General features: G+C 42.3%; 2 protein-coding genes across 4 annotated transcripts in view; one reads left to right on the top strand and one right to left on the bottom strand.

The window, feature by feature from the left end:
• Washc5 (WASH complex subunit 5) overlaps positions 1-6747 on the top strand; it is a 53059-nt gene extending 46312 nt beyond the window's left edge. For all 3 annotated transcript variants that reach the window (XM_038342053.1, XM_038342054.2, XM_038342055.2), the window contains 3 exons: positions 840-993; positions 2616-2703; positions 6366-6747. In XM_038342053.1, the coding sequence (XP_038197981.1) occupies positions 840-993; positions 2616-2703; positions 6366-6422 (299 nt within the window). In that variant the 3' untranslated portion in view covers positions 6423-6747. The remainder of the gene's footprint in view (positions 1-839; positions 994-2615; positions 2704-6365) is intronic.
• A 1148-nt stretch (positions 6748-7895) lies between these two features.
• Sqle (squalene epoxidase) lies at positions 7896-26145 on the bottom strand. Its single transcript, XM_038342056.2, has 11 exons — positions 25051-26145; positions 23020-23272; positions 16777-16957; positions 14801-14897; positions 13904-14017; positions 13650-13821; positions 13049-13144; positions 11608-11750; positions 11148-11244; positions 9236-9323; positions 7896-8358 (listed from the first exon to the last, which is right to left on the bottom strand). The coding sequence occupies exons 1-11, from the start codon at positions 25336-25338 to the stop codon at positions 8166-8168; spliced, it is 1722 nt and encodes a 573-aa protein (XP_038197984.1). The 5' UTR covers positions 25339-26145; the 3' UTR covers positions 7896-8165.
• Positions 26146-26252: the final 107 nt, after the last annotated feature.

The following is a 26252-nucleotide window of genomic DNA, read 5'->3' as shown; positions in this document are numbered from 1 at the left end:
TTTTAGTAACTGTAGTTTAATCTTTTATGCTAAGACTTATGAACCATCCAAGTTATTGTTTGCATCTGGTGTAAGGTGGGGTCAGGTTCATCATCCTCAGCCCCTCCATGAGGCTATCCAAGTCAGTATCATGTTTTGACAAAATTTCTCTTTCTCCATAACTTGTTGGTTATATTTGTGGAAAGTCAATGGATTGTCTGAAGGGCAGACTGTTTCGGGCCTCTGTCCTGATGCACTGAGAAGTCTGTCTTCATGCCAGTACTGTTGAGTATAACTTTATAGCCTTGAAGGCAGGCGGTGTGTGTCTTCTAACATCTTCATTTTTCCCGCGAAGGCCCTAAACTCCACCTCCTGCTTAGCATGGCCATCCCGGCAGCAGAAGTCCCCAGTGAGAAAGACAGGCAGCGGCACTCAGGCACACCCCAGTCTTCCTTCTTCCACTGTTTTGACTTGAGCAGATTCATTTCTTATCTTAATGCTCAATATTGTTTTTTAAAAACATTTTAACCAGAATTTTAACTTATTTTACTTAGTAAGGTGCTTCTGGGTATCTAGAATGCCATGCTACCATTAGCTCTAGTCAAGGTGAGTTTTGTATTCTCATTCACATGAATGTACATCTCAAGTCTCTACCACAGAGGGCATTAATAGTGTAGAACAAAATAAACAGTAATGATAAAAATTAAACCCTTCATGAACCTTGCAGCTAGTTTAAGGGGTAGCCCAGAATTCCTGTTTCCTCAAAATAATCCCCTGCCAACCATTGATGAGGGCTGCTATTTGGCGAACATTGTCAGAAGCAAGGCGTTCACTGGGCATTGTATCTTTCTTCCTCACAGGCATGGTCTGCCGGAAACCTGCTGACCCTGTGGACTGGCCACCGCTCGTCCTGGGCCTGCTCACTCTGCTGAAGCAGTTTCACTCCCGGTACACCGAGCAGTTCCTGGCCCTGACCGGCCAGTTTATTCGCTCCACAATGGAGCAGTGCACAAGGTACGGAGGACCAATCAGAAACAGTGGGCTTTAGTGTCATCAACCTCCCGTGACAAATCCCTCATTGCTGTCGTGGCAGACGGGGAGTAACTGCTTCTCTATGAACAAGTCAGGGCGCCTCCCCATGTCTGGAGCAATCACCTCCAGTGCTTATCCTTGGTCACCCTGCCGGGGAATTTTCCATAGCTGTACTGGCAGGGACATTGTAAAACTGGATCTTGATGGAGATTAGTAGACATTGTTAGATTTCTTTCTATTAGAAAGAAAGTGCAGACCTGCGACTCTGCCACGTTGGCTCCAGCTCAGAGCACAGCGAGCCCTGCACTCCTGGAGCACCACTAAGACACGGCCCCACTCAACTTCTCAGTGTGACCGTCACCAAGACATGGCTCCAGTCACCAAAGGGGAATCAGACACCTCGGTGTGCCTGTCACCAAGACACAGCTCCAGTCACCAAAGGGAAATCAGACACCTCAGTGTGCCTGTCACCAAGACACGGCTCCAGTCACCAAAGGGGAATCAGACACCTCGGTGTGCCTGTCACCAACATGGCCCCACTCACTCAAAGGGGAGTCTACTGCTCAGTCTGACTACCAGTAAGACATGGATTCCCACACTAAAGAGGAATGATTCCTCAGTGTCAAGGCCAGGGAAAAGGCTAGTCTGTCATGTATAACAAGACATATAAACCTTTGATCTCTTCTAGTTCTTTGCTCCCTTCTCTTCAATTGTGGATTTTCTAGGCTAGTAAAAAAAAAAAAAAAAAAAAAAAAAAAAAAAAAAAAAAAAAGCCATGGCTTTAGGCTGCTGCAACCTGAGCTTCCTTCTCTGCTGCCTGAAAGGGTCAGCCTAACTGAAACATTTCTGTCTTGTTACAGTGTAAAGTTAACAGATTACCATCTGTTGTTTCTGCCAACGTAGCACCAATCTTTCTGCTATGCTAGGATCTCATATGTGCAGGCAAGCACTCTAAAGCTAGGCCACACCCTGTCCTCCTTTTACTCTGGAGACATTGTCTCACTGAGTAAACCTGTCCCTGGATTTAGTCTATAGCCCAGGTAGTTGTTAAATGTACAGTTCCCCTGCAACAGCCTCCAGAGTGGGTGGAATTGTCCTGGCTAGTCATTTACTGTCAAATGAGTGCGCAAAACAAATGTGGCTAAAAGATTAGAGGATGGGAAAGTACAGGAGCCTGTCAGGCATTGAGTCATGGAGTGCCAAAGACATGAAGATGGGAGAATAGACTACAGGACCATTTTATAAGCCTACGACAAGGTTAGGGTTTGGATTTTTTTATTTAATTACATTTATTTATGTCTGCATGTGGAGGTCAGAAGACAACCTTCAGGGAGCCAGTTCTCTTCCTCAGGTGGATTCTGGGGATGGAACTCAAGCCATTATCACACTTGATGGCAGGTGCTTTTACCCACTGATCCATCGCACCAGCCCATGGCTAGGTTGTTTTCTGCAAGGTCGATTCCTAAATAAGAGTAGGGTAATTTATTTCATAGGAATCAAGATGGTGCCCTGTGGGTTTGTTAGAGATTTGACATGCTGCTCATTAGTCAAGTAAGGGCCTGTTAACATCCAAAGCAGCTGACTGACCCAGACTTCTTTTACAGCCAGAAGATGCCTGAAATGCCTGCAGATGCTGTGGGTGCCCTTCTGTTCCTGGAGGATTATGTCCGGTACACAAAGCTCCCCCGCAGGGTAAGCCACAGAGAGTAGAGGGTGACAGTGATGACCAATTTTCAGCAGATGCCCCTCGGCCCCTCCCACAGCTGTGCCTTGCTCTCCATTGTGCCTCTTCCCTGCACAGTGAAGAGCTTCTGTCCCCCTCCTCACTCTTGACCCTCTTCAGGGCCCACTCAGTGAGATAAACAAGCAAGAAAGGGATTTATCTCCTTAACAGCCTAGGGCCCAGCATGTTAGTCCAGGCCACAGCCACACCTTCCAGAAATGTTTTTTTTACCTTCTAGCAAAGTTCTTCTCTGCCCTCCTAAATAATATCAACCTTGGGAAGTTTAAACACAAAAGAAAGCTTGATTTAAGAACTGTAAAGACCTATAACAAATGCTGAAAAAACGGTTTCCCCTTTTTTTAAACATTAATAGTTAAAAATAGGATTGTCAGGTAGAGGCACTTGCTACCAAACCTGACCTTCTGAGTTCAGTCCCAGAACCCAAATGGCAGAAAGAGAAATCTGGTCCCCGCAGGATGTCCTCTGACCTCTAGAGGCATTCAGTGGCAGTGCGCATAAGGTTTGCATAAGTACGTATGTGTGGAAAAGTCTCTTCTTAATGGAAGGTACTTTTTTAACAACAAAAGCCAAAGCTGATGAGCATCTCAATGCGCATGCAGAACTTAGTGAAACAGCAGCAGTAGTCTTGTAAAGCCACAGGCACTACTGACACCCCGTTCTCGTCGTGTAGATGTTAGATAACATAGGAAACTGAGTACGGCAGATTTGGAAGAAATAACGCAAGTGCTGCCTACTAAGAATGTAATGAGAGCCTCATAGAATCATGGGGAACTTTTTAAATGAGCTCAGATCGTTGGGGTGTAGAGCAAGCCCTGGGTTCAGCACCAGTAATGAAAAAATTAAAAGGTGAATAAAAGTTGGAGATGATGGCACACACATTTAATCACAGCAATGTTGAGGCAGAGGTGGGTAGATATCTATAAATTTGAGACCAGCCTGGTCTATATACCAAGTTCCAGGCCAGCCAAGGTTATATACTGAGATCTTGTCTCAAAAAAAAACAAAAACAAGTTCAGTAACCTACTTAAATAATAAATGGACAAAATTAAATCACTTAAAATGAGAAAAAGGTCCCATTCACAGAAATATGAAAGAAATTTTATATTGATGGCCGGGAAGTGGTGGTACATGCCAGAAGGCAGAAGCAGGTGGGTCTCTGTGAGTTCAAGGCCAACAGAGTAAGTTCTAGGACAGGCTCCAAAGCTAGAGAGAAACCCTGTTTCAAAAAACCAAAGGGAAAAAAAAGAAAAAAGAGGAAAGAAAGAAATAGTATAATTAAGACTACTACTAGAGATTGGAACAATGGCTCAGTGGTTAAGAGCACATATTGTTCTTACAGAGGACCTGAGTTCAATTTCCCATACCCACATTAGCCAGCTCAAAACTGCCTGTAACTTCAGCTCCAAGGTATCTGACATGCCTTTTAAAAAATATAAATGTACTCTTTAAAATAATAGACACTAGAAGAATAATTGGATATATCTTGCTTCTGATAACCCTTTTCTCAACTAACCTCATGCTTAAATTTCTTAAAATCTTAAGATTTGAACATCTGTGTTTCAGATGAAGGGACTTCCAAATTATACATATGAGTGGGATACCTAGTTGCTTTTTTGGGGGGGGGGGTTGGGTTTTTTTGGTTTGCAAGACAGGGTTTCTCTGTAGCTTTGGAGCCTGTCCTGGACTAGCTCTTGTAGCCCAGGTTGGTCTTGAACTCACAGAGATCCACCTGCCTCTGCCTCCTGAGTGCTAGGATTAAAGGTGTGCGCCACCACTGCCCAGCAAAGGGATACCTAGTTTTACAGATTTGTGTAATTATAATCAAAACCCCAGTTAATCTTTAACTTGCTTTTTAAAAAATGTTATGATTTTTTATAAAGAACTTCAGAAAACATTATTACAAACCAGATATTAACACCTATAATTACAGAAATGGAAGTAGTGTGCTGCTGGTAAGAGACCAGCAGGACCAGTGCACATTCTGTGCATGTAACTGTGCACAGGACAAAGTGGCGCCTCACATCGGGAGAAAGACAGGCTACAGTTATGTGCTGGCTCTGGGACACTCACGGTGTGGGCGCAAAACGGCACCCACGTTGTTAAAACCAATGGCAGAAGCAGGTAAGTTAGCAGACATTTAGATAAATGTGTACCAACACAACTTCCTCGCTGTAACACATAAAGAAGAAAATGGAAAGGCAAAGGTTCAGATTCGATGTCTAATTTATGCGAATTAAATTCTGCCCAATGCCTCTGAAAAAATAAGAGATGGATATGAATTATTACCTAAAAATCAAAAAAGTGGACATTGCCTTAATTTATAATGTTCTCATTCAACTCAATAAAGAAAAAGATTACCTGTTCAGTAGAGGTAGGTAAAGGACATTAACAGGCCTTTTTTAAGATAAACATTTAGAAAAGGTGTGACCTTACCTGTATCCAAGTGCAATCTAAGTGCAGGCTAACCTAGATTGTTGACAAGGGAAATGTTGGGCTCTGTGCTTGGAAAGGTTTATTCTCCATGATGTGGACGGCAATGAAGCAAACCCAGCCTTTGAGAGAAATTCAACTTTATCTTTTTAAACTCTGATGATATATTTATCCTACTCCCAGAAACTCTGCTGCTAGGAATTTACCTGCTGAAGATTAACCTATACAGTACATAAAATGTGCAAATGTCCACCAACATATGTTCAAGGGTATGGATACATTTTCAGAGCTAACATGAAATTACAAGGTCCATCCACCCTTCCATAATAAGCTGTAACCATCCTTGGAGATCTTGCTTCTGAGCACCTTTTTTTTTTTTTGACTAACCTTATGCTTCAGCATCTATTAAAATAGCTACAATAAAATCTCTATGCTTAAAATGTTACATGATCCCGATTTTGAGTGAGTGTGGACTGTAAGAATACCATTTTTGTTTGTTTTTGGTTTTATTTTTTGAGACAGGGTTTCCCTGTATAACAGCCCAGGCTGTCTTGGAACATGTTTTGTAGATCAGGCTAGTCTTGAACACATAGAATTCTGCCTCCACCTCCCGAGTACTGGGATTAAAGGCGAGGGCCATCACCACAGCCAGAATACAAATTTAAACATTGGTATTAGTTTCTCAAGATTTCTGTGCTGTCCATATTTACTGCATGTTCTCTGCTTAGCAGTTAGATATCTTCATGAGAGGAATTCAGCAATGTTTTTCAAGGCTCACAGAAATCACCTGTTCCATCTCCCACCCCATCCCTGCCTCCTCCTTGCTTCTACTAAAAACAGTTAAGGAATGCAGGCCTTTCAAGACCTTCACATTCCTTTCCTCTGGCCCCATATTTCTCCTCATCACCTCTCAGATGTGTATTTCTAGATCAAAGTGCCCTTCAGAGCCAAGCCTATAGTTTGGAGGCAGCGGTCTCCCCTCAAGTATTGTATTAGTGGTACACAGTAAGGAGACACTAAGATAACAACCATGAAAGGGCTATTTCCTAGTTTACCTGTGTAAGTCAGCACCTCACCGTATTACAACAGATGTGTCACTTCTTGAATTTTCATATGTAAAATTGTGATTTTTTTTTTTTCAGCTCCAATGCTATAATTTAACTTCTGCTTTCTATTCCAGGTGGCCGAAGCACATGTGCCTAACTTCATTTTCGATGAGTTCCGAACAGTCCTGTGACTTCTGCTGCAGTGCCAGGACCAGCCTCACTAGCTTCCTTAACTAAAGTGAACTTGGGAACAGAAAGAAACTTGACTACTCGTGCAACTCGCGTTGTTCCCTCCCCTGTGGGAATCATCAGCCATTCGAGGGAAGATGACTCAGCTCTAATATACTGTTGAAATCATGCTATTATATGGAATTTGTATCATGTAGAAGCAGAACTGTTTTATACTTGCCTCTTCTAAATACTCAGTGTAACTGTGATGGATGGATCCTTTTAGTTTTCTGTTCTAAAGAACTATTTGTGCGACTCCAGATCTTCAGTAAAGTAATATTGCCAGTACTGAGTTGCCCTGTTTGTGATTTAAAGACTGACACCCTGTAAGGAACCCTACCTGGAAGGTGACAGATGGCTGGGGGATGGGAGTGGGAGATAGGTAGGCCTGTAATTTGACAACCCAGTAGTAGACTCTCAGTTCATGTCCTATATGCTGTGTTCTGAGGTTTGCCATCTTCTAGTCCCAGACGCCAACGCCCTGGGGCTTCCCAGCAGCTCCTGTAGCACTCCCTGTGCCAGCTGCTCTTTCATCTTCTTCCATCTGAGCCAGACAAACGGGCTGCTAGCCTTAAGATTGTCTTTTTCCTTATTTGGGAGGCGGGAAGGGGGTTATAAAGGTTTAGTGACAAACTTTTTTTTAACTTAATTTTTATTGAGCTCTACATTTTTCTCTGCTCTCCTCCCTGCCTCTCCCCTCCGCTTCTTCCCTCCCCCACGGTCCCCATGCTCCCAATTTACTCAGAAGACCTTGTCTTTTTCTACTTCCCATGTAGATTAGATCTATGTATGTCTCTCTTAGGGTCCTCATTGTCGTCTAGGTTCTCTGGGAGTATGATTAGTAGGCTGATTTTATGTTTAAAAAACACTTATGAGCGAGTGCATTTGATAATTGTCTACCTGGGTCTGGGTTACCTCATTCAAAATGTTTCCTAAATCCATCCCCTTGCCCACAAATTTCAAGATGTCTGCCTGAACCTGGACCTAGTGGTTCCCATGGCCTAGCGCTCCAGGTTAAGCAAGAGACCTGCCTCAAATATATGTAATGGGAAGAGGGATTAAGGAAGACACATGATATCAACTCAGACCTCCACATGCAAACATGTGCACCACACCATGTAAGCCTGAATATATATGCACACACAATAAGTAAATAAATAGAACATGCTTAATAACTGTACTTTATACCCCATTTGGGCTATCTTTTGGGGGACCATGAAGCTATATAAAGAAGTCTACAACATAAAAACAAAAGAGGCATCTAATCTACATGGGAAGTAGAAAAAGATCTCCTGAGTAAATTGGGAGCATGGGGATGATGGGAGAGGGGGTAGAAAGGGAGGGGGAAGAAAAGGAAGGAAGCAGAGAAAAATATATAGCTCAATAAAGACAATTTTAGAAAATTTAAAAATTAAAAAATTTTTTTTAAAAAGGCATGAGTTTATTCTTCATTTTATTTGCATGTCCCGGTGAATCACCCCAAATACTGAAATCAAGAAAAACTTCAGTGTTAGCACTAATTGTGGAAACAATCATTCTTTAAACATCTAGCTTATCTGACCCTTCATTTTCAATTGTAAATTAAGGCATATATTTACATGCTTATACACAAGCTTGGTCCTTGGGTCTCCAAGGAAGTCATACAGTTCTATGCTATATACATCCTCGTCAAGTCTCAATGGGCTTGACTTCCAAGTGCTTTCCCCTCAGTGAATCAGATACTTCATTTCTGAGTAGATGAGAGGAAATATTATAGAACACGCTTTGTACAGTACAGCACCACTACTGAAAAGGGCTCGGGGTTTTGTAGCCCATGGCTCAGATTTAAAGCAGAAATACGTGGCATAGACAGCAACGGCAAAGAAGTGTCGGATCAACACTAGAGGGTGCGGAGACAATCTGTGGAGACAGAAAAGAGCCATATTGTTTCAGTTCACAAAGGTCCTAACTGTGTCATCAATAGACACGTAAGGCATTCTACATTTGAAGACTTACCAAGCTTATCTGCATTTGATAGCAAAAATGAATTTTTAGAATATATTATAAAAATCTACTTAGAATAACCCTTTTGAGAAGCCAATGGCCATTCCTCACTCTTAAGTCCTATTTTTTTCAGCTGTTTTCTTTCACTAATCTTGGGATCCAAACTGAAGTACAAAGTAGCCTGCTGCGGTCTGGATTGGCATCAGAACTGATATTCTGATTATAGGTCAGGAAGAGGAGCCTTGAAGAATTCACTTCTCAGATTTCCCAAGGATACATCTGCACTAGCAGAACTACTACTGAATTTCAAGCCAGTAAGATTAATAGCTGAGTTCAGAGTTCTCAGCTATCCTTGGCTCCTGGAGATCAGATGTGAAGACACCACAGGTGAAAACCACATTCAATTTTACTTGGCAGGTTTAGACACCGCATTCCATTTCTAATCAGTGTGTGTGTGTCCTAGACAGACAACGCAGTGCTGACCCTGCCCTTTGTTTTTTTACATTTTTTTTATTTTGTATTAGCATGCACATGCACACACACACATGCATGCATGATGTGGGGGAAGGCACACATGAGGACAACTTTGTAGAGTTCATTCTTCTCATGGGTTCTAGGGATCAAACTAGGGATGCCAAGCTATTGCAGCAAGCACTTTATCCTCTAAGACAGCACTCTGGCCTCTTGGGGCTACTTGTGACTTAGATACTAATGGCTAACAGGCTAGAACTAAAAGTCCACGGGGTAAAGACTGGCATATACTGAGTGTTTTCCTTCTGCTGTTAGAACTTACACAGAAAGCAGCCCAACAGGACCCGCCACACATTCTCCACCAAGTTTAAAATAAAGAAAGCAAGCTTTTCGTAGCTGATGCAAGGAATCTAAAATAAAATGTAGAAATTATTATTCATTTATCTTATAGTGTTAATGATTATGTCAGAAAAAATAATGAAGATATAAAAATGCCAAACATGACAATTTCTTCAAAGCCCTAGAATTCAACAATCAGGAGTTTTTACCCTCCCAAGTTAACAGTCTAAGTGGTAATATGAGTACGGATTATCTGTCCCCGTTAATTCTGCTAATACTTAGGACTTATGAGTTACTTTTAAATTATATATGATTTTGTTGTAAATTAATTAAATGACACCAAATATTTTATAAGTGCTTACTATAAAAACAATTCTAGCAACAGAATTCCCAGGTTCTGAAGTGCTTAACCTATAGTGCTTGGTCGGCACTAGTTTTCAAGAAGGGAAACTCTGCCTTATCTACACATAACTTCTTAATACATTTTGAAGTCTTCAAAACATAATTAATAATAAATAACTTTTGGGTTTTTTGGTTTTTTTTGAGTCAGGGTTTCTCTGTATAGCCCTGGCTGTCCTGGAACTTAGCTTTGTAGACTAGGCTGGCCTTGAACTCAACGAGATCTGCCTGTCTTTGCCTTCTGAGTCCTGAGATTAAATGTATGCACCACCACCCCAGCTAGATTTTTTTTCACAAGAGTTTTTTAAAGATGAAATAATAGTAAACTTTTTTTTTCGAGACAGGGTTTCTCTGTATCTTTTGGAGCCTGTCTTGGAACTAGCTCTTGTAGACCAGGCTGGCCTCGAACTCACAGAGATCCGTCTGCCACTACCTCCAGAGTGCTGGGATTAATGGTGTGTGCCACCACTACCTGGCATGAAATATGGTACTTTTGTTCCATAAAGTTCTTCCCTGATCTGTCATTAACTCTGTAATGTTGTTAGCAGCTTTTATATGTAAGAATCCAAGAGCTTAGAAAAACTCCAAACTTAACACTTGTTCCTCTTATGTGAACAAGCAGCCACTTTAGCTCCCACTCCAGTTCAGCAGCCCTGCCTAGACAAACACTATGGTGATCCTTGGTGCTGGATGGCTGTAGTCTATGAAAACCATGTCTTCCAATGCACGCCAAGCAGCTCAAGAGCTTGAAGCATCTCAAATCCACGTTTACCTTTTTTGTCTTTTTTAAATTAATTTTTATTTAGTACTTTGAGTGTGATACAGGGGTAAGGGTGCAAATGTCAGACTGTCATTTGTTTTGAGATGCAATCTTATTATGTAGCTCAAGCTGACATTCAATCCTCCTGCCTCAGCCTCCTGAGGGCTAGGAGATCAAGCATGTACCTCCACACCTAGCTCAGAATTTCAGACCTTCATTATTAGGAATGTTTGACCTATGGACAGAGTGGCCAGCCTCTCTCCGCTACAGAAAACAAGATGAAGCAGACGGCCATTTCCAGTGAGTGCCACTCCACTCATGCCCTGTAGCAGGAAGAAACCCCAGGTTCAGGCTGAGGTGCCGATTCATGTGTAAGTAATACATCAAAAGAAATTCAAACTAGTGTCAAGTAAAAAAAAAACCACACTGCTTTTCCATACCTGGCCAGGAGAGGATACACATCCTCCAGTCTGGACCAGAGGCACTGAATGAATATGTTACTGAGATACACTAGGGATGATTTCTAAGGAACAGCAACAGCCTTCAGACGAAGTGGTAGATACATGATGCTCAGACATGAAAAGAAACTACCAAATTAGCAGCTGGCAAAGTTGGGTAAATTGTGATTACAGACTAACTACTTTAACTACTAACTTTTGTACTTAAGTCCCTTACCTAACAAAACTTAAAACTCTGTACAAATCAGTAGAGTTCACTTAAAAACATCTAAACTTACCATCTGTACCAGAAAATAATTCATACAAAGCCTGAGCCAGCACATTCACAACAAAGGAATGGGTCCTTTTTCTTGACCAATAGAATGACTTTTTGGCCTAAAAATGAAAAATATTGTTTATTACATAATTAAAAAGAAAAAAGCATAAGCTAATGTTTATGATCTCCTCAAAATGCTATCTGTCCCAAGGCCAGCCTGCAGGCAGTGTTGCCAAACTCCCTCTCAGTGCAGTGGGTCATATGATACTGAAGCTAAGCTTACAGATCTGAGCAGAACAGCCTGAACCAATCTGGTGTAGCATATACTTAAGCAGACAAATTAAAGATTCAGTTTCAAGCCTGAAGAAGACTATGAAACACAGGCTTCCAAGCACAGATTCCCACAAGGGTCCCCTGCCTCACATCCCTAGATAGAATGTATTTTAAGCCATTTTCGGGGGAGGAAAACTCGAAATTCTTACCTGGAAAACAGCAGCATCATCATAAAGGTCAGGAATGTCTTTTAACAGTTTTCTCCATAATTTTACATCTTTTAAAGCAACTGTCATTCCTCCACCAGTAAGAGGATGCCTCAGGTTATATGCATCTCCCAGAAGGAGAACACCTATGGGAGAAGAACTAAGATCATGAAATCCTGGACAGCTCTGAAACAAAAAAGTTAGTGCTATAAACTTACGATTGACATGAGCTAAAATCCCGAGAATGAATTAAAATTAAATTTGCTTTCTGAGTAACTTAACGTTCTATATCTCAACAAAGCTGCAAGTCCTATTGTCTACAGAGGATAAAACTAAATATTAAACACATACCCTGCCAGGCATATGGTGTGCGCCTATAATCTGTTCTTGGGAAGTAGAGGCAGGACAGACCCAGGAATTCAAGGTCATCCTCTGCCATACAGTTTTAGTCTGGGTTTTATAAGAGCTTTTCTTGGAGGGGAGGGAGATGTGGAGAAGGGGTACTGGAGAGATGGCTTAGCAGGTAGGAGTGCTTGCTACTCTTGCAGAGGACCTGTTTGGTTCCCAGCACCCACATGGGACCACTGTAGCTCCAGCTCCAAGGATTCCGACGCCCTCTGCTAGCCTCTGAGGCCCTGCACATGCACACACATGGCGAGCCACATGTAAGTAAAAATAAAAATAAATCTTTAGCCAGGCGTGGTCCTGCACAACTTCAATCCAGTCCTCAGGAGGCAGAGACTGGTGGATCTCTGTGAGTTTGAGGTCAGAATGGTCTACATCAGGCCAGGCAAGACTGCACAGTAAGATCTTCCAAAAAGTAAAGAATAAACCTTTAAAATATGGATTGAAAACACAACTATACCCCAGCTATCAATCACTATGGCACCTGACCAAAATACCAGTTACAGGAATAGACTTGAGTTCCTAGAAATGCTACCTTATCTCAGCCACCCTGGGGCAGGCTTTGCAGAGTCTATTCCCTCTTAGTCACACCTCTCACTGTCTACCTTTTTATTGAAGCAACGTCTGCCCTAACTACCCTTCCACTTCAGAACCTCCCTCCCAGCCCTGGACACCCCTGGGGTAGCGGGAATGGAACTTTATGGGAACTGTTCTCAGTACCACTGTGAATTCATCTTCTTGCTCTTACTAGAAAAGTGGTCTTCCACAGGTCAAGAAGCAACTTTTAAATCCCTTTTTGTACTCTCAATGGCTGCATGGTGTCTTCCACAAAGTCAGAGTTCAATAATAATTATATCATAAAACTATGATGTTGGGAACATGTTAAGGTAACCAGTGCTTCTTCTCCTGCTCTTTCTGGCCATGTGAACTTACTACTCCAAGGTAACCAATTCTCGGCTCCATGTTATTTCCCGACCACAAGTCTAATCACATGTCATCTGAAGTGAGGGCAGCAATATAAAATAATACTAAGCAATACCTCGTTTGTTCACAGGGGAAGGAGGAAGGAAGCTTGCTGGCATGGTCCGCAGACGAGAATTCTGAGAGGCCTCCAGGAACGGTTCCTTCAGGTGGTCTGCAATCAATGCCACCCAACCAAATAAGTGGTTTGGAGCACTTCAGTTTCAAATTAGCATACATCTTCTTATCAAGCAAAAAAGAATTCTTGACTGTGTATGGGTTGTGGCTGTTACACAGTTCCTTGCAATAAACCACTAATTACCTACTTTATTTATAAAACTATCCATTAAGCACCTCATTGTGCATGTTAAGGAATGACTAAGGAATCTATGAGAAAACAGATGTAAATAACATACACAGCTGGACTGAACACAGAGATGAGAGGAAGAAATGAATCAAATTTACATCAGACAGGAGAAATCACGTTAACTGACAGCTGTCTATTTAGCTTTTACCATCCACATATTCTAATATCACAGGAAATACTCTGCCCATTCACAAAGAGCTGTGCTGATCTCTGGGCCTCTTTTAGACACCACATTCAGGAAACTGGAAAAGAGGCTCTTGTGAGATTTACTTTAGACTGTAGATGACAATGAAGGTAAAATACTATTTCTTACCAGGAATTTGTGGGTAAATTTGTTCGGCCATGTATTCTCTTAAATTCCTTGGCATTTCCCCACGAATATCAACAAGTACCCGCGTTTCATTGGCTGAAATCTGGTAGACAAGAACTGGACTTGGATTGACCAGAACAAGCTCTGCGAAATTGGCTTTAAACTGTGGTGCATTCTAAAAAATAAAGAGAAAATATTTTAATAATTTTCCAATCTCAGGTTGCTCTTATTTTTCTACAATTACAACTCCTCCATACCTTCATAAGGAAGCCAACAAAATGAGATGAAACAGAAACTTTATTGGAGACGAGGTTCTTCCTGAACTTGGAGAAAAGCCCATCTGCAACAATAGTCAACGGGGCGTGGAGCTCCTATAGAACAGAACAGCCAGCAATGGTTAGAGAGAGGCACGCAAAAGGTTCATCCTTCTGAAACAAAGAGTGTACAGGAAAATATGTAAATAGACTATGTTCTTACGAAAGTCACCAAAGCAACCTGTGGATATAAGAGGATGAAGCCCTAAAGGTGATACTTCCTGAGTCCCTGGAGGTCATCTCCCTTTGCTGTTCTGAAACCAAAGCTATCAAAACTCTCCACCATGCAGGATGACAGGAAGAACTTCAAAGCAAACATAGGCCATGGAAGACTGAAGCTCATCACAAACTCCTACAACTGACCAGATTCATTATAAAATCACCTACCCTCATGTGCTCTGTTTAATGCATGGTTAGACAGAAGCAGCACTTTTATACACATGACAATGTGTACTGATATACTACACCATGAGCAAGGAACCTGGTGACCCTACCAGAGTCCAGTTTCTAGAAAGGGACAATCCTGCACAACAGTCTAGAAGGGCCCTTTGCCTCTTTCCCTTTAAGAGATCAACATTAACATACACTAGAAGCGATTTTACTGTTACTTGCTTTCAACATTTTCCTCATTCTGAGTGTAACCACATGTACACTCACTGTCCACTCGCTCCATCCCTGGGACCCACATGACCTCCACACACACACACACACACACACACACACACACACACACACACACACACACTGCAGCATGCACATTCCACACATACAGAATAATACAGAATTTTGAAGGATAGGGAGAACACCTCCTAGGAAGGAGTGACCTTCCCTAGATCTCACCTTGGTGTCTCCAGTCTCCTTGTCCTTGTACTGCACTCCCGTCACAGCGCCGTCTTCCTCTAGCAATTGAAGCACAACACCTTCTATAAACTTCACACTAAAGAAGGAACAGAAACACACGGCTAGAGTAACATGCTTGAGCAACGTCCCTTAGCTATGATACGGTCTCTACTCTCTAACCCTTGTCTTGCACTCATAGGAACGGGACACATGGATGTGCCTGCGTGTACAAAGCAAGAAGTCTGCAACAGTGCAAAGCAGAAAGCTAGCATGTTTAGAATCATGTGAGGTTTTCACTTTGTAATGTACAACAAACACATATTACAAATGTAATTACTTTTAAAGCTGCATGTCTTTAATCATTCATTTAAAAAAAGAATACTGAGAAACCTAATAAAACGCAGTCAGACATAAAAGGGAAGAATTATTAGAATCATATTTGTTAAAGACACAGTATTGAAATCCCTCTAGGTTCTCAGATTAGTACCACTCCAGAGCTCATCAGCGATTTCTTTGTGCAGTGCACAGTGTTAATATAGAAACTCACAACAGGTCAAAGTGCAGAGCAAGTGTCTGTGGCATGCTCAGCCACGAACGGCACATCTACATCACACCCTCCGCTAGGCTCAGAGATCACTGCACAAAGGGGACAGAGAGGATGTTAAAAGCCTGAGGCTGGGGAGGACAGGAGCACAACAAAGTCTTCCGGACACAGCGGGCCCATTGCACATCTGAACTCACGGAAGCTATGGCTGCATGCACGAGATCAAGCTGGTCTACATTCCAGCATGGAGGGCAGAGGGACTCATGAGCCCCCAGATCAAAGAAGCAGTGGGCAGTCGATAGCTGCTAGGGAAGAGAGAGTGGCTGTCTTTAGGGATGTGGTACCTGATGGCTGACCATGCTCCAATGGACAGCCTCACATCCGTGAGAATATAAGCAGTACAAACTGTACTCAGTGAGTCAGTAAAAAAATAAAAGGACATGAAGGTGGGAGGTGATAAAGACACGGTGAGATGGATCTGGGAGGAGTAAGGGTAAATAAGGTCAAAATACATTGTATGCATGCATGAAATTCTCAAAGAATTGATTGTATGTTTTTAAAAATAAAATGGCATTTGACAAATTTAAAACTAATTATATCCATCAGAAAGATCGTAACTTTTCTATTTAAGGCATCTTCCCACTTTTACACAATGAACACTCCACTTCTGTGAACAGCAAACATTTCAGCCCTCAGGAAAAGTCCACCAACTTCTTCACTTTGTCAACACCCGGCCTGTGTCAACCACATGAGTGCTCTCATGTTTGGAACTTCCTTAATCAGCATTAAAAGACGTCAGGCAAATACAAGTTAATAATCAAGACAAGCAGCCAGTCCTGTCAGACTAGGTTCTTGGTGAAAGAGGAACAGGGATTTCTTCTTGCCATCCCGTTCTTTCTAGAAAAGGTACTGTAACCACCAACACCGACTCAAATGGACACACAGGGGCTGGTGCTGTAGCCACAGCACTGAGCTGGCCTCTAAATGCCAATCAAATAATAATCACCTAAATCTTACTTAAAGGTCTCTTAATATTCTTTACAGAGACACTGAACATATTTTAATTATGGACCATTTTATTATACCTATGCCATCTAGACCATGCCAAAAATTTTGAACAACACTGATGAAAGCTCTCCTGTATAAAAAGACACATTTTTATTATATATATGTATATATATTATATTATATTATATTATATTATATTATATTATATTATACATGAGCATGTGTATAGATACCTGAGGAAGGCAGAAGAGGGCATCAGATCCTCTGATCTGGAGCTACAGGTGGTTGTGAGCCATGACATAGGTGCCAAGAACCAAACTCCAGCCCTCTCCAACAACAGAAAGGACTGTCAACTGCTAAGCCACCACACCAGGGCTTAAGTTTGGCTCTTATTAACATTCTATGTTTAAAGTTGTGGTCTTACTTGGGCTCTGCCATAGCTGCTTTTCGGAGACTCATGATGAATTTGCCATGGTGGAAAGCAATTCCGTTCTGCACTTGGTTGTTTTCTGACACCGGGTATGGAATCTGAACTTCAGATCTGCTTTCATAATCATGAACTATGTAGCCGTGTATAAGATGGGCATTGAAACCCTCTACTGTATCTGCAAAAATAAATCAGTTCAAATAACTTTATTAATATGCTGAGAGTTACCAAGAAAGACACCAAGAGACAGACATAGATACTGAAAATAAGGCTCTGCCTTACAAAGCTGTAAGACCCGCTGGAGAACAGAACAACTGATACAACTATTACAAAACCCTTCAATATTTCCAGAAGACAAGTGCACAGCTGCACTTCACGTTAACAGCTGTCATTCGGGTCTGTGACCGCTTCACCTCAGAGACAAGCAAGAAAACCAACAAGAGATGAACTAAACCATGCTCCTCTCCTGAGGGAACCTGCTCTATTCACAAAGACACAGAACCCAGTCTGTCCTTCTGAACATGTGTCCCAGTGTAGAAACACAGGGGGTCAGGTGGGAAGAGAAAGGAAGGGAAAGAGAAAATACCATTAAAACTTTTTTTAAAGGTCCCAATTTATACATAAAGATTCAGTATATGAAAAGTAGATTTCCTAACCAAATATAACAGATAGTTTCTAAATGTTGATTGTTCCTACTGCCTATGAAAATTGAGTCAAGATAAACTGTAGAGTAATTTTAGTAAATCTAAGCCAGAAAGCAAGAGTCTTATTTTTTTTACATTTAAGGGAAAAAAATTTTTAAAGAGCCAATTGAAAATTTGAGAAATTTAAAAATGAATGTCAATTATAGGAAAGATGTCAAATAAAACAAAGCATCACTATTTGTGCATAAAATTCACTCACTAAAAATATTAATATGCAATAAATAATGAACAGAAAGTGTAGCAGTGATCCATTCAAAGCAATACAGATAGTCAGTGAACAAATTAGAATAAGCCTGGCATGTTGGCCTGTGCCTGAGACTTCAGTATTGGGGAGTCGAGACAAAACCTGAAAAGGTTTGTCCCAGGATCAAAATATATTCATGTTTTAATATTTCATTTATTTTTATTTTATGTGTATGGGATTTTTACCTACACATATGTATGTGTCCACAGGCACGCCTGGTGCCTGTAGAGCCCAGAGGGCATTAGATGCCCTGGAAGTGTAGTTACAGATGGTTGTGAGACATCATGTGGGGGCTGGGAGCCAAGCCCAGGTCCTCTGTGAGAGCAGCACATAACTATGCATGGAAGTAAGCATCCACTGTAAGATAAAGGTGGAATCACACCTAAGAAACCCAGGCTTGGCATGGTGGTACACACCTTTAATCCCAGTAGAGAGGCAGGCAGATCTCTCTGAGACCAGCCTGGTCTACAAAGGCTAGCCATGGTTACATACCCTGACTCCATACCCCAAAAAACTAAAGAAAACACAGCTTTGTGTTCTGACTTCATGCAAAGCTCTGAACTTTAAGCTGAAGAAAGCCAATAAAAATAAAAACCAAAAGTTAAACTAGAGTTCCATAAATAAATGTTATCAAAAATCACAGGAGACACAGGAAGTTCTAAATATGTAAAAATTTTCAGTATATGCAGAATACAGCACTTTCATGTATAAGTATCAACCTGAAAAATGTCAGTTTTCCCAAAATTGAACTATATATTCAATGTTTTTAATCAGAATCTTGGAAATGTTGTTTTTCTATAAAGCTTAAAAACATGACTCTAAATTGTATACAAACAAAAGAGTGGGGGGTCTAACAAAAAAACAAGATAATACTAAAGAAAAGATAACACTAAAGCTAAGGATAGTGAATACTAGATCCTGAGACATGGTATAGGCATAATTATAATGCGTCAGTTTTAAGATTTATGGACATTAAGTACTATCTATATGGCAATCAGTTCACTAATAAAAAGTCCACAATCCAGGATGGATCACTTGATATTACGTTAGAAAGCCTTTATCTGAAATGTAACCATTCCAAGTAATTCTACCACACACAGTTCCAAACCCGAGGGAAATAAACATAGTTAATGTTTAAAGAACTCTTACTGGCAATAGTAAACGTCCACTGGATAAATACTTGGCTGTTCTCAATCCATTGGGGACAGTGCAATGGTTAAGAGTATGCTTTGCTCTTCCAAGGGACCCAAGCTCAATTCCTGACAACTATATCAGATGATCACAACCACCTGTAGCTCCAGCTCCGGGGGATGGGGTACAACTCCCCACAGGCACCTGTACTTGCATGCACACACACACACACACACACACACACACCACACGTGCACACACACACGCATGCACCACTGACACACACAAATAAATAAATCTTTAAAAAAAAAAAAGAATCCACTGGGACTTGTAGCCACAACCGTGTAACTGTTTCCTGAAGCTAGATCTTTAAAATACTGTCTAATCTTTAGTGTGAAATCATTTCTGATTAGCTGAAGTTTATATATAAGGTTAATAAAATCCTGCTTCTGGATATTGACACACCTGCTTGACGCAAGGTGGTCCCTTAAGGAACCTATAAGAACAGCCATGGGACCTTCCTTCTTTGTAAAGCCATGGTTGTTTGGTTCAAGAGCATGGCATCTTTTTGTTTTCCTCTGTGTTACTTCTTTTGTGGCCTGCTTTGGCTCCCCATCACCTCCCTGATCTATACTTGCACGTCCCAGAGCTCAGTCCTGAACTTCTTGGCAACAGTTAACCTTGCATAAGTTCTATAGCCCATCCCTTTCTCACACCTAACACCTGATTCATCAGGAGGTTCTACCCTCTTCCTGCAAGATAAATTCCCAGTATGGGTCACATGGCCTCTACTACTGTGACTGTGTCCTAAGTCACCAGCCCCGACAGATGTGCAATAGCTTCCAAGATAACCTTTTTTCTGGCCTTACCACTCCATAGTCTTTTTCCTACTCAGAATGTAGTTTTAGATAATATTCTTGATCACCACTTTTAAAATGCGAACCTTAATAGCTCTTTATGTTTCCAGTGACTTCCCTTTGGAGGAAAACAAACAAAACAACAACAACAACAAAACAAACAAAAAAAAAACCAGACCTTTATAGTGAACACCACAAACCCACAGGATCGAGCCCCACTGCTATCTGCCATCTTCTCCAGTTGACTTTCCTCCACTCGCAAAATGAAGGTCTCGGGCTTGACAGCTCTTTCCAGAAGACAAAAGCTAGGCCTGGAATGTACACTCTTCTGATATCTCCAAGGCTTATTCTCTACCTTCATTTCTTTACTCCAAGGTAACTTCTCATGACAAAAACTATCCCCACCAACTTGCTATTCCACTCTTTCTTATTTTCTTTAGTCCCTACAATCTTCATACAATTTATCTACATTTTTAAAAATGTATTGTCTTTTAGCACTCCCTTTCTAGCATCCACTAAGATGTAGTCTCAGAAATAGACCAAAGCCGACTTGTCAATGTTTCTAAAGTATTTGTTGAAGGAGTCATTCTCAGCCAGCTGTGTGCTGATCAAAGTCTGGCTCCAAGCACAGTGCCCTGAGCTCTCCCTGTTTCAGGCTTTCTCTTGCTGACAACAATAAGGATGATATTTCAAGGAGAAAGCTTATATGTTTATTTTTATCCCTGTCACTGACATATAACAACTGTTACGTGTTTACAGGTCTAATGTGATGGTTGAAGTCTTGTACCTTGACAATAAAATTCTGAAACTAAGTATATTCATCACCTTAAAAAAATGTATTTGCCACTCTCAGCCACAGTATCAGCTTCTCCTCTCTCCCTTATCATACATTACTATAAAAAAAAGCACTCTTATATCAACTACACCTCCATTGGTCTCATATCCCTATCTAATTTTGTCCTAGCTCTGTTTCCTGCCATAAAATTAGTTTCTCAAGAAATAACTCAGCTGGTTGGTCACTGGTTCCAGAGAACCATAGTTTAGTGCTCACAACCATCAGTTCCAGAGATCAACAATCTCCTCCGGCCTTCTTGGGCACCAGGCACCATATAATACACAGAATATATGTAGGCAAAACACTCCAACATGTAATAATTTTTTGTTAAATTTTAAAATCTCATGAAAGAAATAGTTTTCTATAGATTAGGGATCTATTCAGGGGTAGGGGTGCTTGCTGTGTATGCACAAGTCTCTAGGTTCAATCTCCAACATCAGAGGAAGGGGAAAAAATAGTTTTCTAGTTTCAAATTATTGTCTCCCTCTCATTTCAGCTTAGGTTTCCTTGTTATTGCCACAGACTGCCAAGTCCAGGGGTGAGTGTTTTTCACTCCTCCCACCTAGCATTTGGTCGGCAAACATGGCACAGCTGTTCCTTCCCTTCCTGGTATAAACCCATGTCTTTCAAAGCAGCTGCTTGAGGCAAAAACCTAGGAATTGCTTCAGCGTGCATGCGGGCACGCGTGCATGTAATCTGTACCTTTTAATTTTATCATGTGTCCACTTTCCTTTACAATTTGCTACCAGCCAGCACATCAGTTAAAAACACCACCACTGCTAGTTTGGGCTCAGAACGAGCTCCTCCAGACTCCTAACTGGACCCTTGCTACCCCACTATCACAATCTTAGTCTATTCTTGGGGGGTTGTTTTTTGTTTGTTTTGAGACAAGGTCTCTCTATGTATCCCTGGCTGTCTGAGAACTCTCTATGTAGATCAGACTGGCCCAAACACAGAGATACCTGCCTGTGCCTCCCAAGTGTTGGGGTTGAAGTTGCATGGTGCCATGCCTACCTTATACTCCATTCTTCATACTATATCCATGTTTGTTTTCCCAAACGCCATTGTAGATAAATGGCCATGTGGGACGCAACAAACTATAAAGTGAGCTCTAAATTGTGATCTTTTGACTGGCAAAGCCAGAACAAGAATTTTAAAAAGCAAACTAGAAGAAATTTCGGAAGCAGAGATGGGGCTCAGCGGTAGAATAGTATTTAGCATGGGGCAGGCCTGAGTTTGAGCCCTAGGCCCACAAAAAAGGGGGAAAACATTTCAATCAGCCTGAAATATGTATGGCTACACTGAGCCACGATGTAACAGGTGCTGCACTGTGCTGTGTCGAGTGAGGAGATGCTGGAGCTGAAGCCACTGCTGCAGATGCAAAATGGTGTCATGTCACATTCCTGCTCCGCTGCGTATGAAGCCTACATGGTCTAGCTTCTGCCTCCCTCTTCAGCCTTCAGGACAAGTCATCTTCTTTCCCCATCACCAACTGCTTTCTCTATGTGTCTCCGTTTCCAGTCCCCTCAACAAAACAGTAGGCAAGAACACAGTGCCTACAATACACCAAGTATTGTTCTGAGTAGTCTACGTGTCCAAATTCACTTAATCCTCATAATATGTGAAGCAGAGGGTCTTAGAACGCCATTCTTATAAATGAAGGAAGACAGAAGGCTAAGTTACTAGGTTTAAAGTTAGTCACTAGGCATACAGCTTTTCTCATTTGTTTGTTTGTTCTGTTTGTTTTCAAGACAAAGTTTATCTGTGTAGCCCTGGCTGTCCTGGAACTCACTCTGCAGACCATGTTGGCCTCTAACTCAGAGATCCACTTGCCTTATGCTTCCCGAGGCATGCACCACCACAGCCCGGCATGGCCAAACAGCTTTTAAAAGCCTGAGCTGATATTCAAACCCAGGCAGTCTAGCTCTGAAACCAAGGCTTTTGGCGACTACATCACCCTTCTACACCTACGAAGCAGGTGGCTTCTCACCTTACAGCTGAGTTCCTTCTGTGCTCTACGTCTCAAGAGTATCTGTCTCGACCATTCGTAAACGTTGACACTCAGTATAACTCCTCATTCAAAGACAGCAGTAAATAAACATTTCCCAGATGAATGTGAGAAGTACTTAAAAAGCACCGGCTGAGTAAAGGAATCATCCATAAACACAAGATCTGAGGAAATAACCCCCACGCCAGAAGCATATCACACACTCTATAAATGATAGCTCTGGGCAGTGAGTTCAGTGTCTTTGTAAAGACAGTCCATTTTAGACATTTCATTATCTCATATGTCTAAGCAGCCTCTTCTTCTCACACTACTAAACGTTTCTGTTCTCCTTCGGTCTCATTGTCACATAACGTGTTTAGCAAATTTAAGTTTTACAAGGAAGGAAGGAAGGAAGGCAGACTAGTCTACAGTGAAAGGCTCTCATTTTTACCATCTAACTCCTGAAAATCAGATACACCTACCTCCGAGGCCCAGTTCTTTAAGAACATGGTAACCACCTGGCTGCAGAAGCTCACCAACGATTCTGTCAGGCTCTTTTAAATCTCTCTCGATTACCGTCACCTTTCTTCCATCTCTGGAAAGAACCGTCGCCAAGGTAGATCCGAGTACACCAGCCCCCACGACGATGACTTCCGGATCATTCAGAGAAGACGCTGACACTGGGGTAGCTGCTCCTGTCAATGTTGTTTCTGAAATACTGGCTTCTTTTCTGCACTGTTTAACAAAAAGAACATTATGCTTTCAAATCTATTGACTTAAATCATATTACTACCACATAAGCTACTAGACTTTTATATCTTGAATAAAAACTGGACAACAAACACTTATTAAACCAAATCAATGGTGTATTTTAAAATCCAGGCAATATATAAAAATCGGTATCAAAGGAACATATATTCCTTTTTCTGGACTTACTAATTAGAAAGTGTTGTTATATGAACATATTTAGAAATCCACATCCAGTCAGGTACTATAAATGTGTATCATGAAATTCAAAGACACAACCTAGGACAAACCCTAGCATTTAATCACTCAACTCTACAAGCTCATATTGAGCATCTACAGGTGTGGTTCTCTCCCAGCTTCTGACCGTCCCCATTACATATGTGTCAGTGGGCACTCAACACGCTCCAGCAGCTCCCTGGTTTCCAGGGAAGGAAAAAGCCTGAAGCAGGCAAAATGAAACCAGCCCACCAGTTTACAATTCATTTTTCCTATCCCACAAATTCTCTACACAGCACTGTGACAGTCATAGTACTCCAGCTACCTGGACCAGAACTCAGCCTCAAGGGGAGGCCTCTAAAATACAAACCCCAGAGTTCTTACCTTGAGAAGTAAGGCCTCACCTCCAATCCGCAAGCACCATACACACCGAATAGTAACAGAATACACCAGCTATAGACTAGTGGCAACAGCTAGTTACTTATTAGATGGCTATGCACCAGGCATTCTGCAAATATCAAGTCACTTAACTCCCTGTCTACAAGCCATGGTGGTGCCACCCTCACCTAACAGAACAGGAAAGTGATTCGTGCAGAAATGAACCCATTCATAAAGTGTCACAGCCAGTAGTGGCAGAGCCAAAATTCAGATCCAAAGCCTTTTCGTCTACCAACCTTGCTAATCTGTACTATGGACATGACAGAATAAAGGAGATCCAGGAGTCTGCGTTGCTTTGTGGGTAACTAACTCATTCTATCTGGCCACAACCTTCTATGCCAGGCTGGGTACCCTGCTACAGTCTCAGCCACTATCCCTGTTATTGTTATTATTAATATTATAACTATTATTATTAGGTAAAAATCAAGCATTGTTACTCTCACTCTTCAGTCTTTCCAGTGTTCTTGGGGGGAAATTCCAATATCCATGGCCAACAGGCCCTACATGTCTGGCTTATAGTAGTCTCCCTCTTACCTCCGCCACAGGCCTCCAGCTTTCCCGAGCGGTAGTAACAGGACCATCATTCAACTATTACTCACTTCGGACCTGACGCCACTGGTTTATTCATTGCTTCAGTGACTAGGAGGAGGCTCTCTGCCAGCCTCTAAAGTGTTGAGCATTTTTACGGCTTTTCAAACTGTTCCATCACTTTCCCCCGTCAGCTGTCACTTCCCTAAGTAGCCTTACCTGTCACACAACGCTTTCTTCTCAGGTACAAATATCATCCTTACCCAAGGATTTAAATAAAAGCCACTCTGATTCTGCCCTCCAAATGAAAAGCTAACATTGCCTATCCACTTAATAGCCATGCCCTTACCTAATGACCACACTACACTAAATGAAACAAATTCTCTTGTCTTTCCGAAAATCAAGGATCATAACCATACACAATCCGGAACTTAAAAAAAAACAAAAAAACTCAACTACATGAGAATATTGAAGCTTCTAGGTCATCACTTTTCTGCCTTTTAATGAAACCGTAAACTTCAGTGACCTCGAGCTTAAGTTTAAAATTAGACGCCATTCATTCGCCCACTGTGGAACCAACCTACCTTACTGGACTCCAGCTCCTCTTTCTTTTCTGGCTCAGGGGGTGACTTGGCCCAGAAGAAGCCAATAAGAGGCAGAGCTGAGAGAATATCGGAGAAGGCAGCGAACTGGGAGCCGCTCTGCTGGCGACCCAGGAGGCCCGCGTTTCGATGGCGACAGCGATAGGAGAGCACCAGGCCCAGCGACAGGAACACCAGCACGCACAAGAGGAGCTCCTTGTTGGCCAGGGTGACATCCCCGCATTTCTTATAAAAGTAGGTGAAGGTGGCAATGCCAAGAAAAGTCCACATGGCTCAAAAAGCTTCTTTGGTGGCCAAGGCTGAGGATTTGGGGTTTTGTTGTTGTTGTTTTGATTTGATTTGTTTTGGGGTGGTCTTTTTTTTTCCCCTCGGGATGGGTTTGATGATTAAAACTTTCTCCCCAAAAATGTGGTTCTCAAAAGAGGCCTAGGACACTGGCCCAACCCCTTCCTGCCAACAATTTCAGGATCACGAGTCAGATGAGATCAATTTTTGAAATCATTAGGAGTACAAACGTAATCTTAAGTTGTCCAAGACATAGAAAGCAGCATTTAAAGCCTGCCTACAGCACCTGATTAGAGACCCTTCTTCATTCAGCCAACTGACAGACGGGTGTCTCTACATTTACACTGGGGTGAGGGGTACGAGTGTTGCTGTATACTTCGATGTCCACTCCTCGGGCTGTAAATGGTCTTTTGTCAGTTGCAGCAAGTGCTCGGTAGGAAGGAGTTGGCACACAAGGATGAGGGTGCTGGGAAAGCTGCCCCTAAGCGACACTGCCCGGCAGCCTCCAACAAAAGATGGCCCCGGAGTCCCGAAGCGCGGCTGGAGCGGGACAGCGCAGCTCTCCCCGGAGACCTCGCCTAAGCCAGCCCCGAAGTCACGGCCCGGAACCTGCCCGACCGCCACTTGCCTTCCTCGAAGGTGAATGGCTGTCTCCGGAGAGCGTCCGTCAGAGCTCGGCGAGGACGCGGGACAGCCGGGTCCCCAGCATCCCTCGCGGACAGTAACCAGAGTAACCACCGCGCGCCCCGCTCGCAGCCCGGCCCCACGAGCTTCAGCCACCGGGCGGGCTCGGCCCAGCCGAGGGACCAGGGGGCGGGACTCCGACCCGGCACCGCCCCGCGAGCGGACCCCGCCTCCCATGCCGCTCCGGACCAATGAGAGCGCGCACCGCGCGGTAG

This window comes from Arvicola amphibius, chromosome 9, assembly GCF_903992535.2.
Source record: "Arvicola amphibius chromosome 9, mArvAmp1.2, whole genome shotgun sequence".
Lineage (NCBI taxonomy): Eukaryota > Metazoa > Chordata > Mammalia > Rodentia > Cricetidae > Arvicola > Arvicola amphibius.
This window is presented reverse-complemented; position numbering and strand designations above follow the sequence as displayed.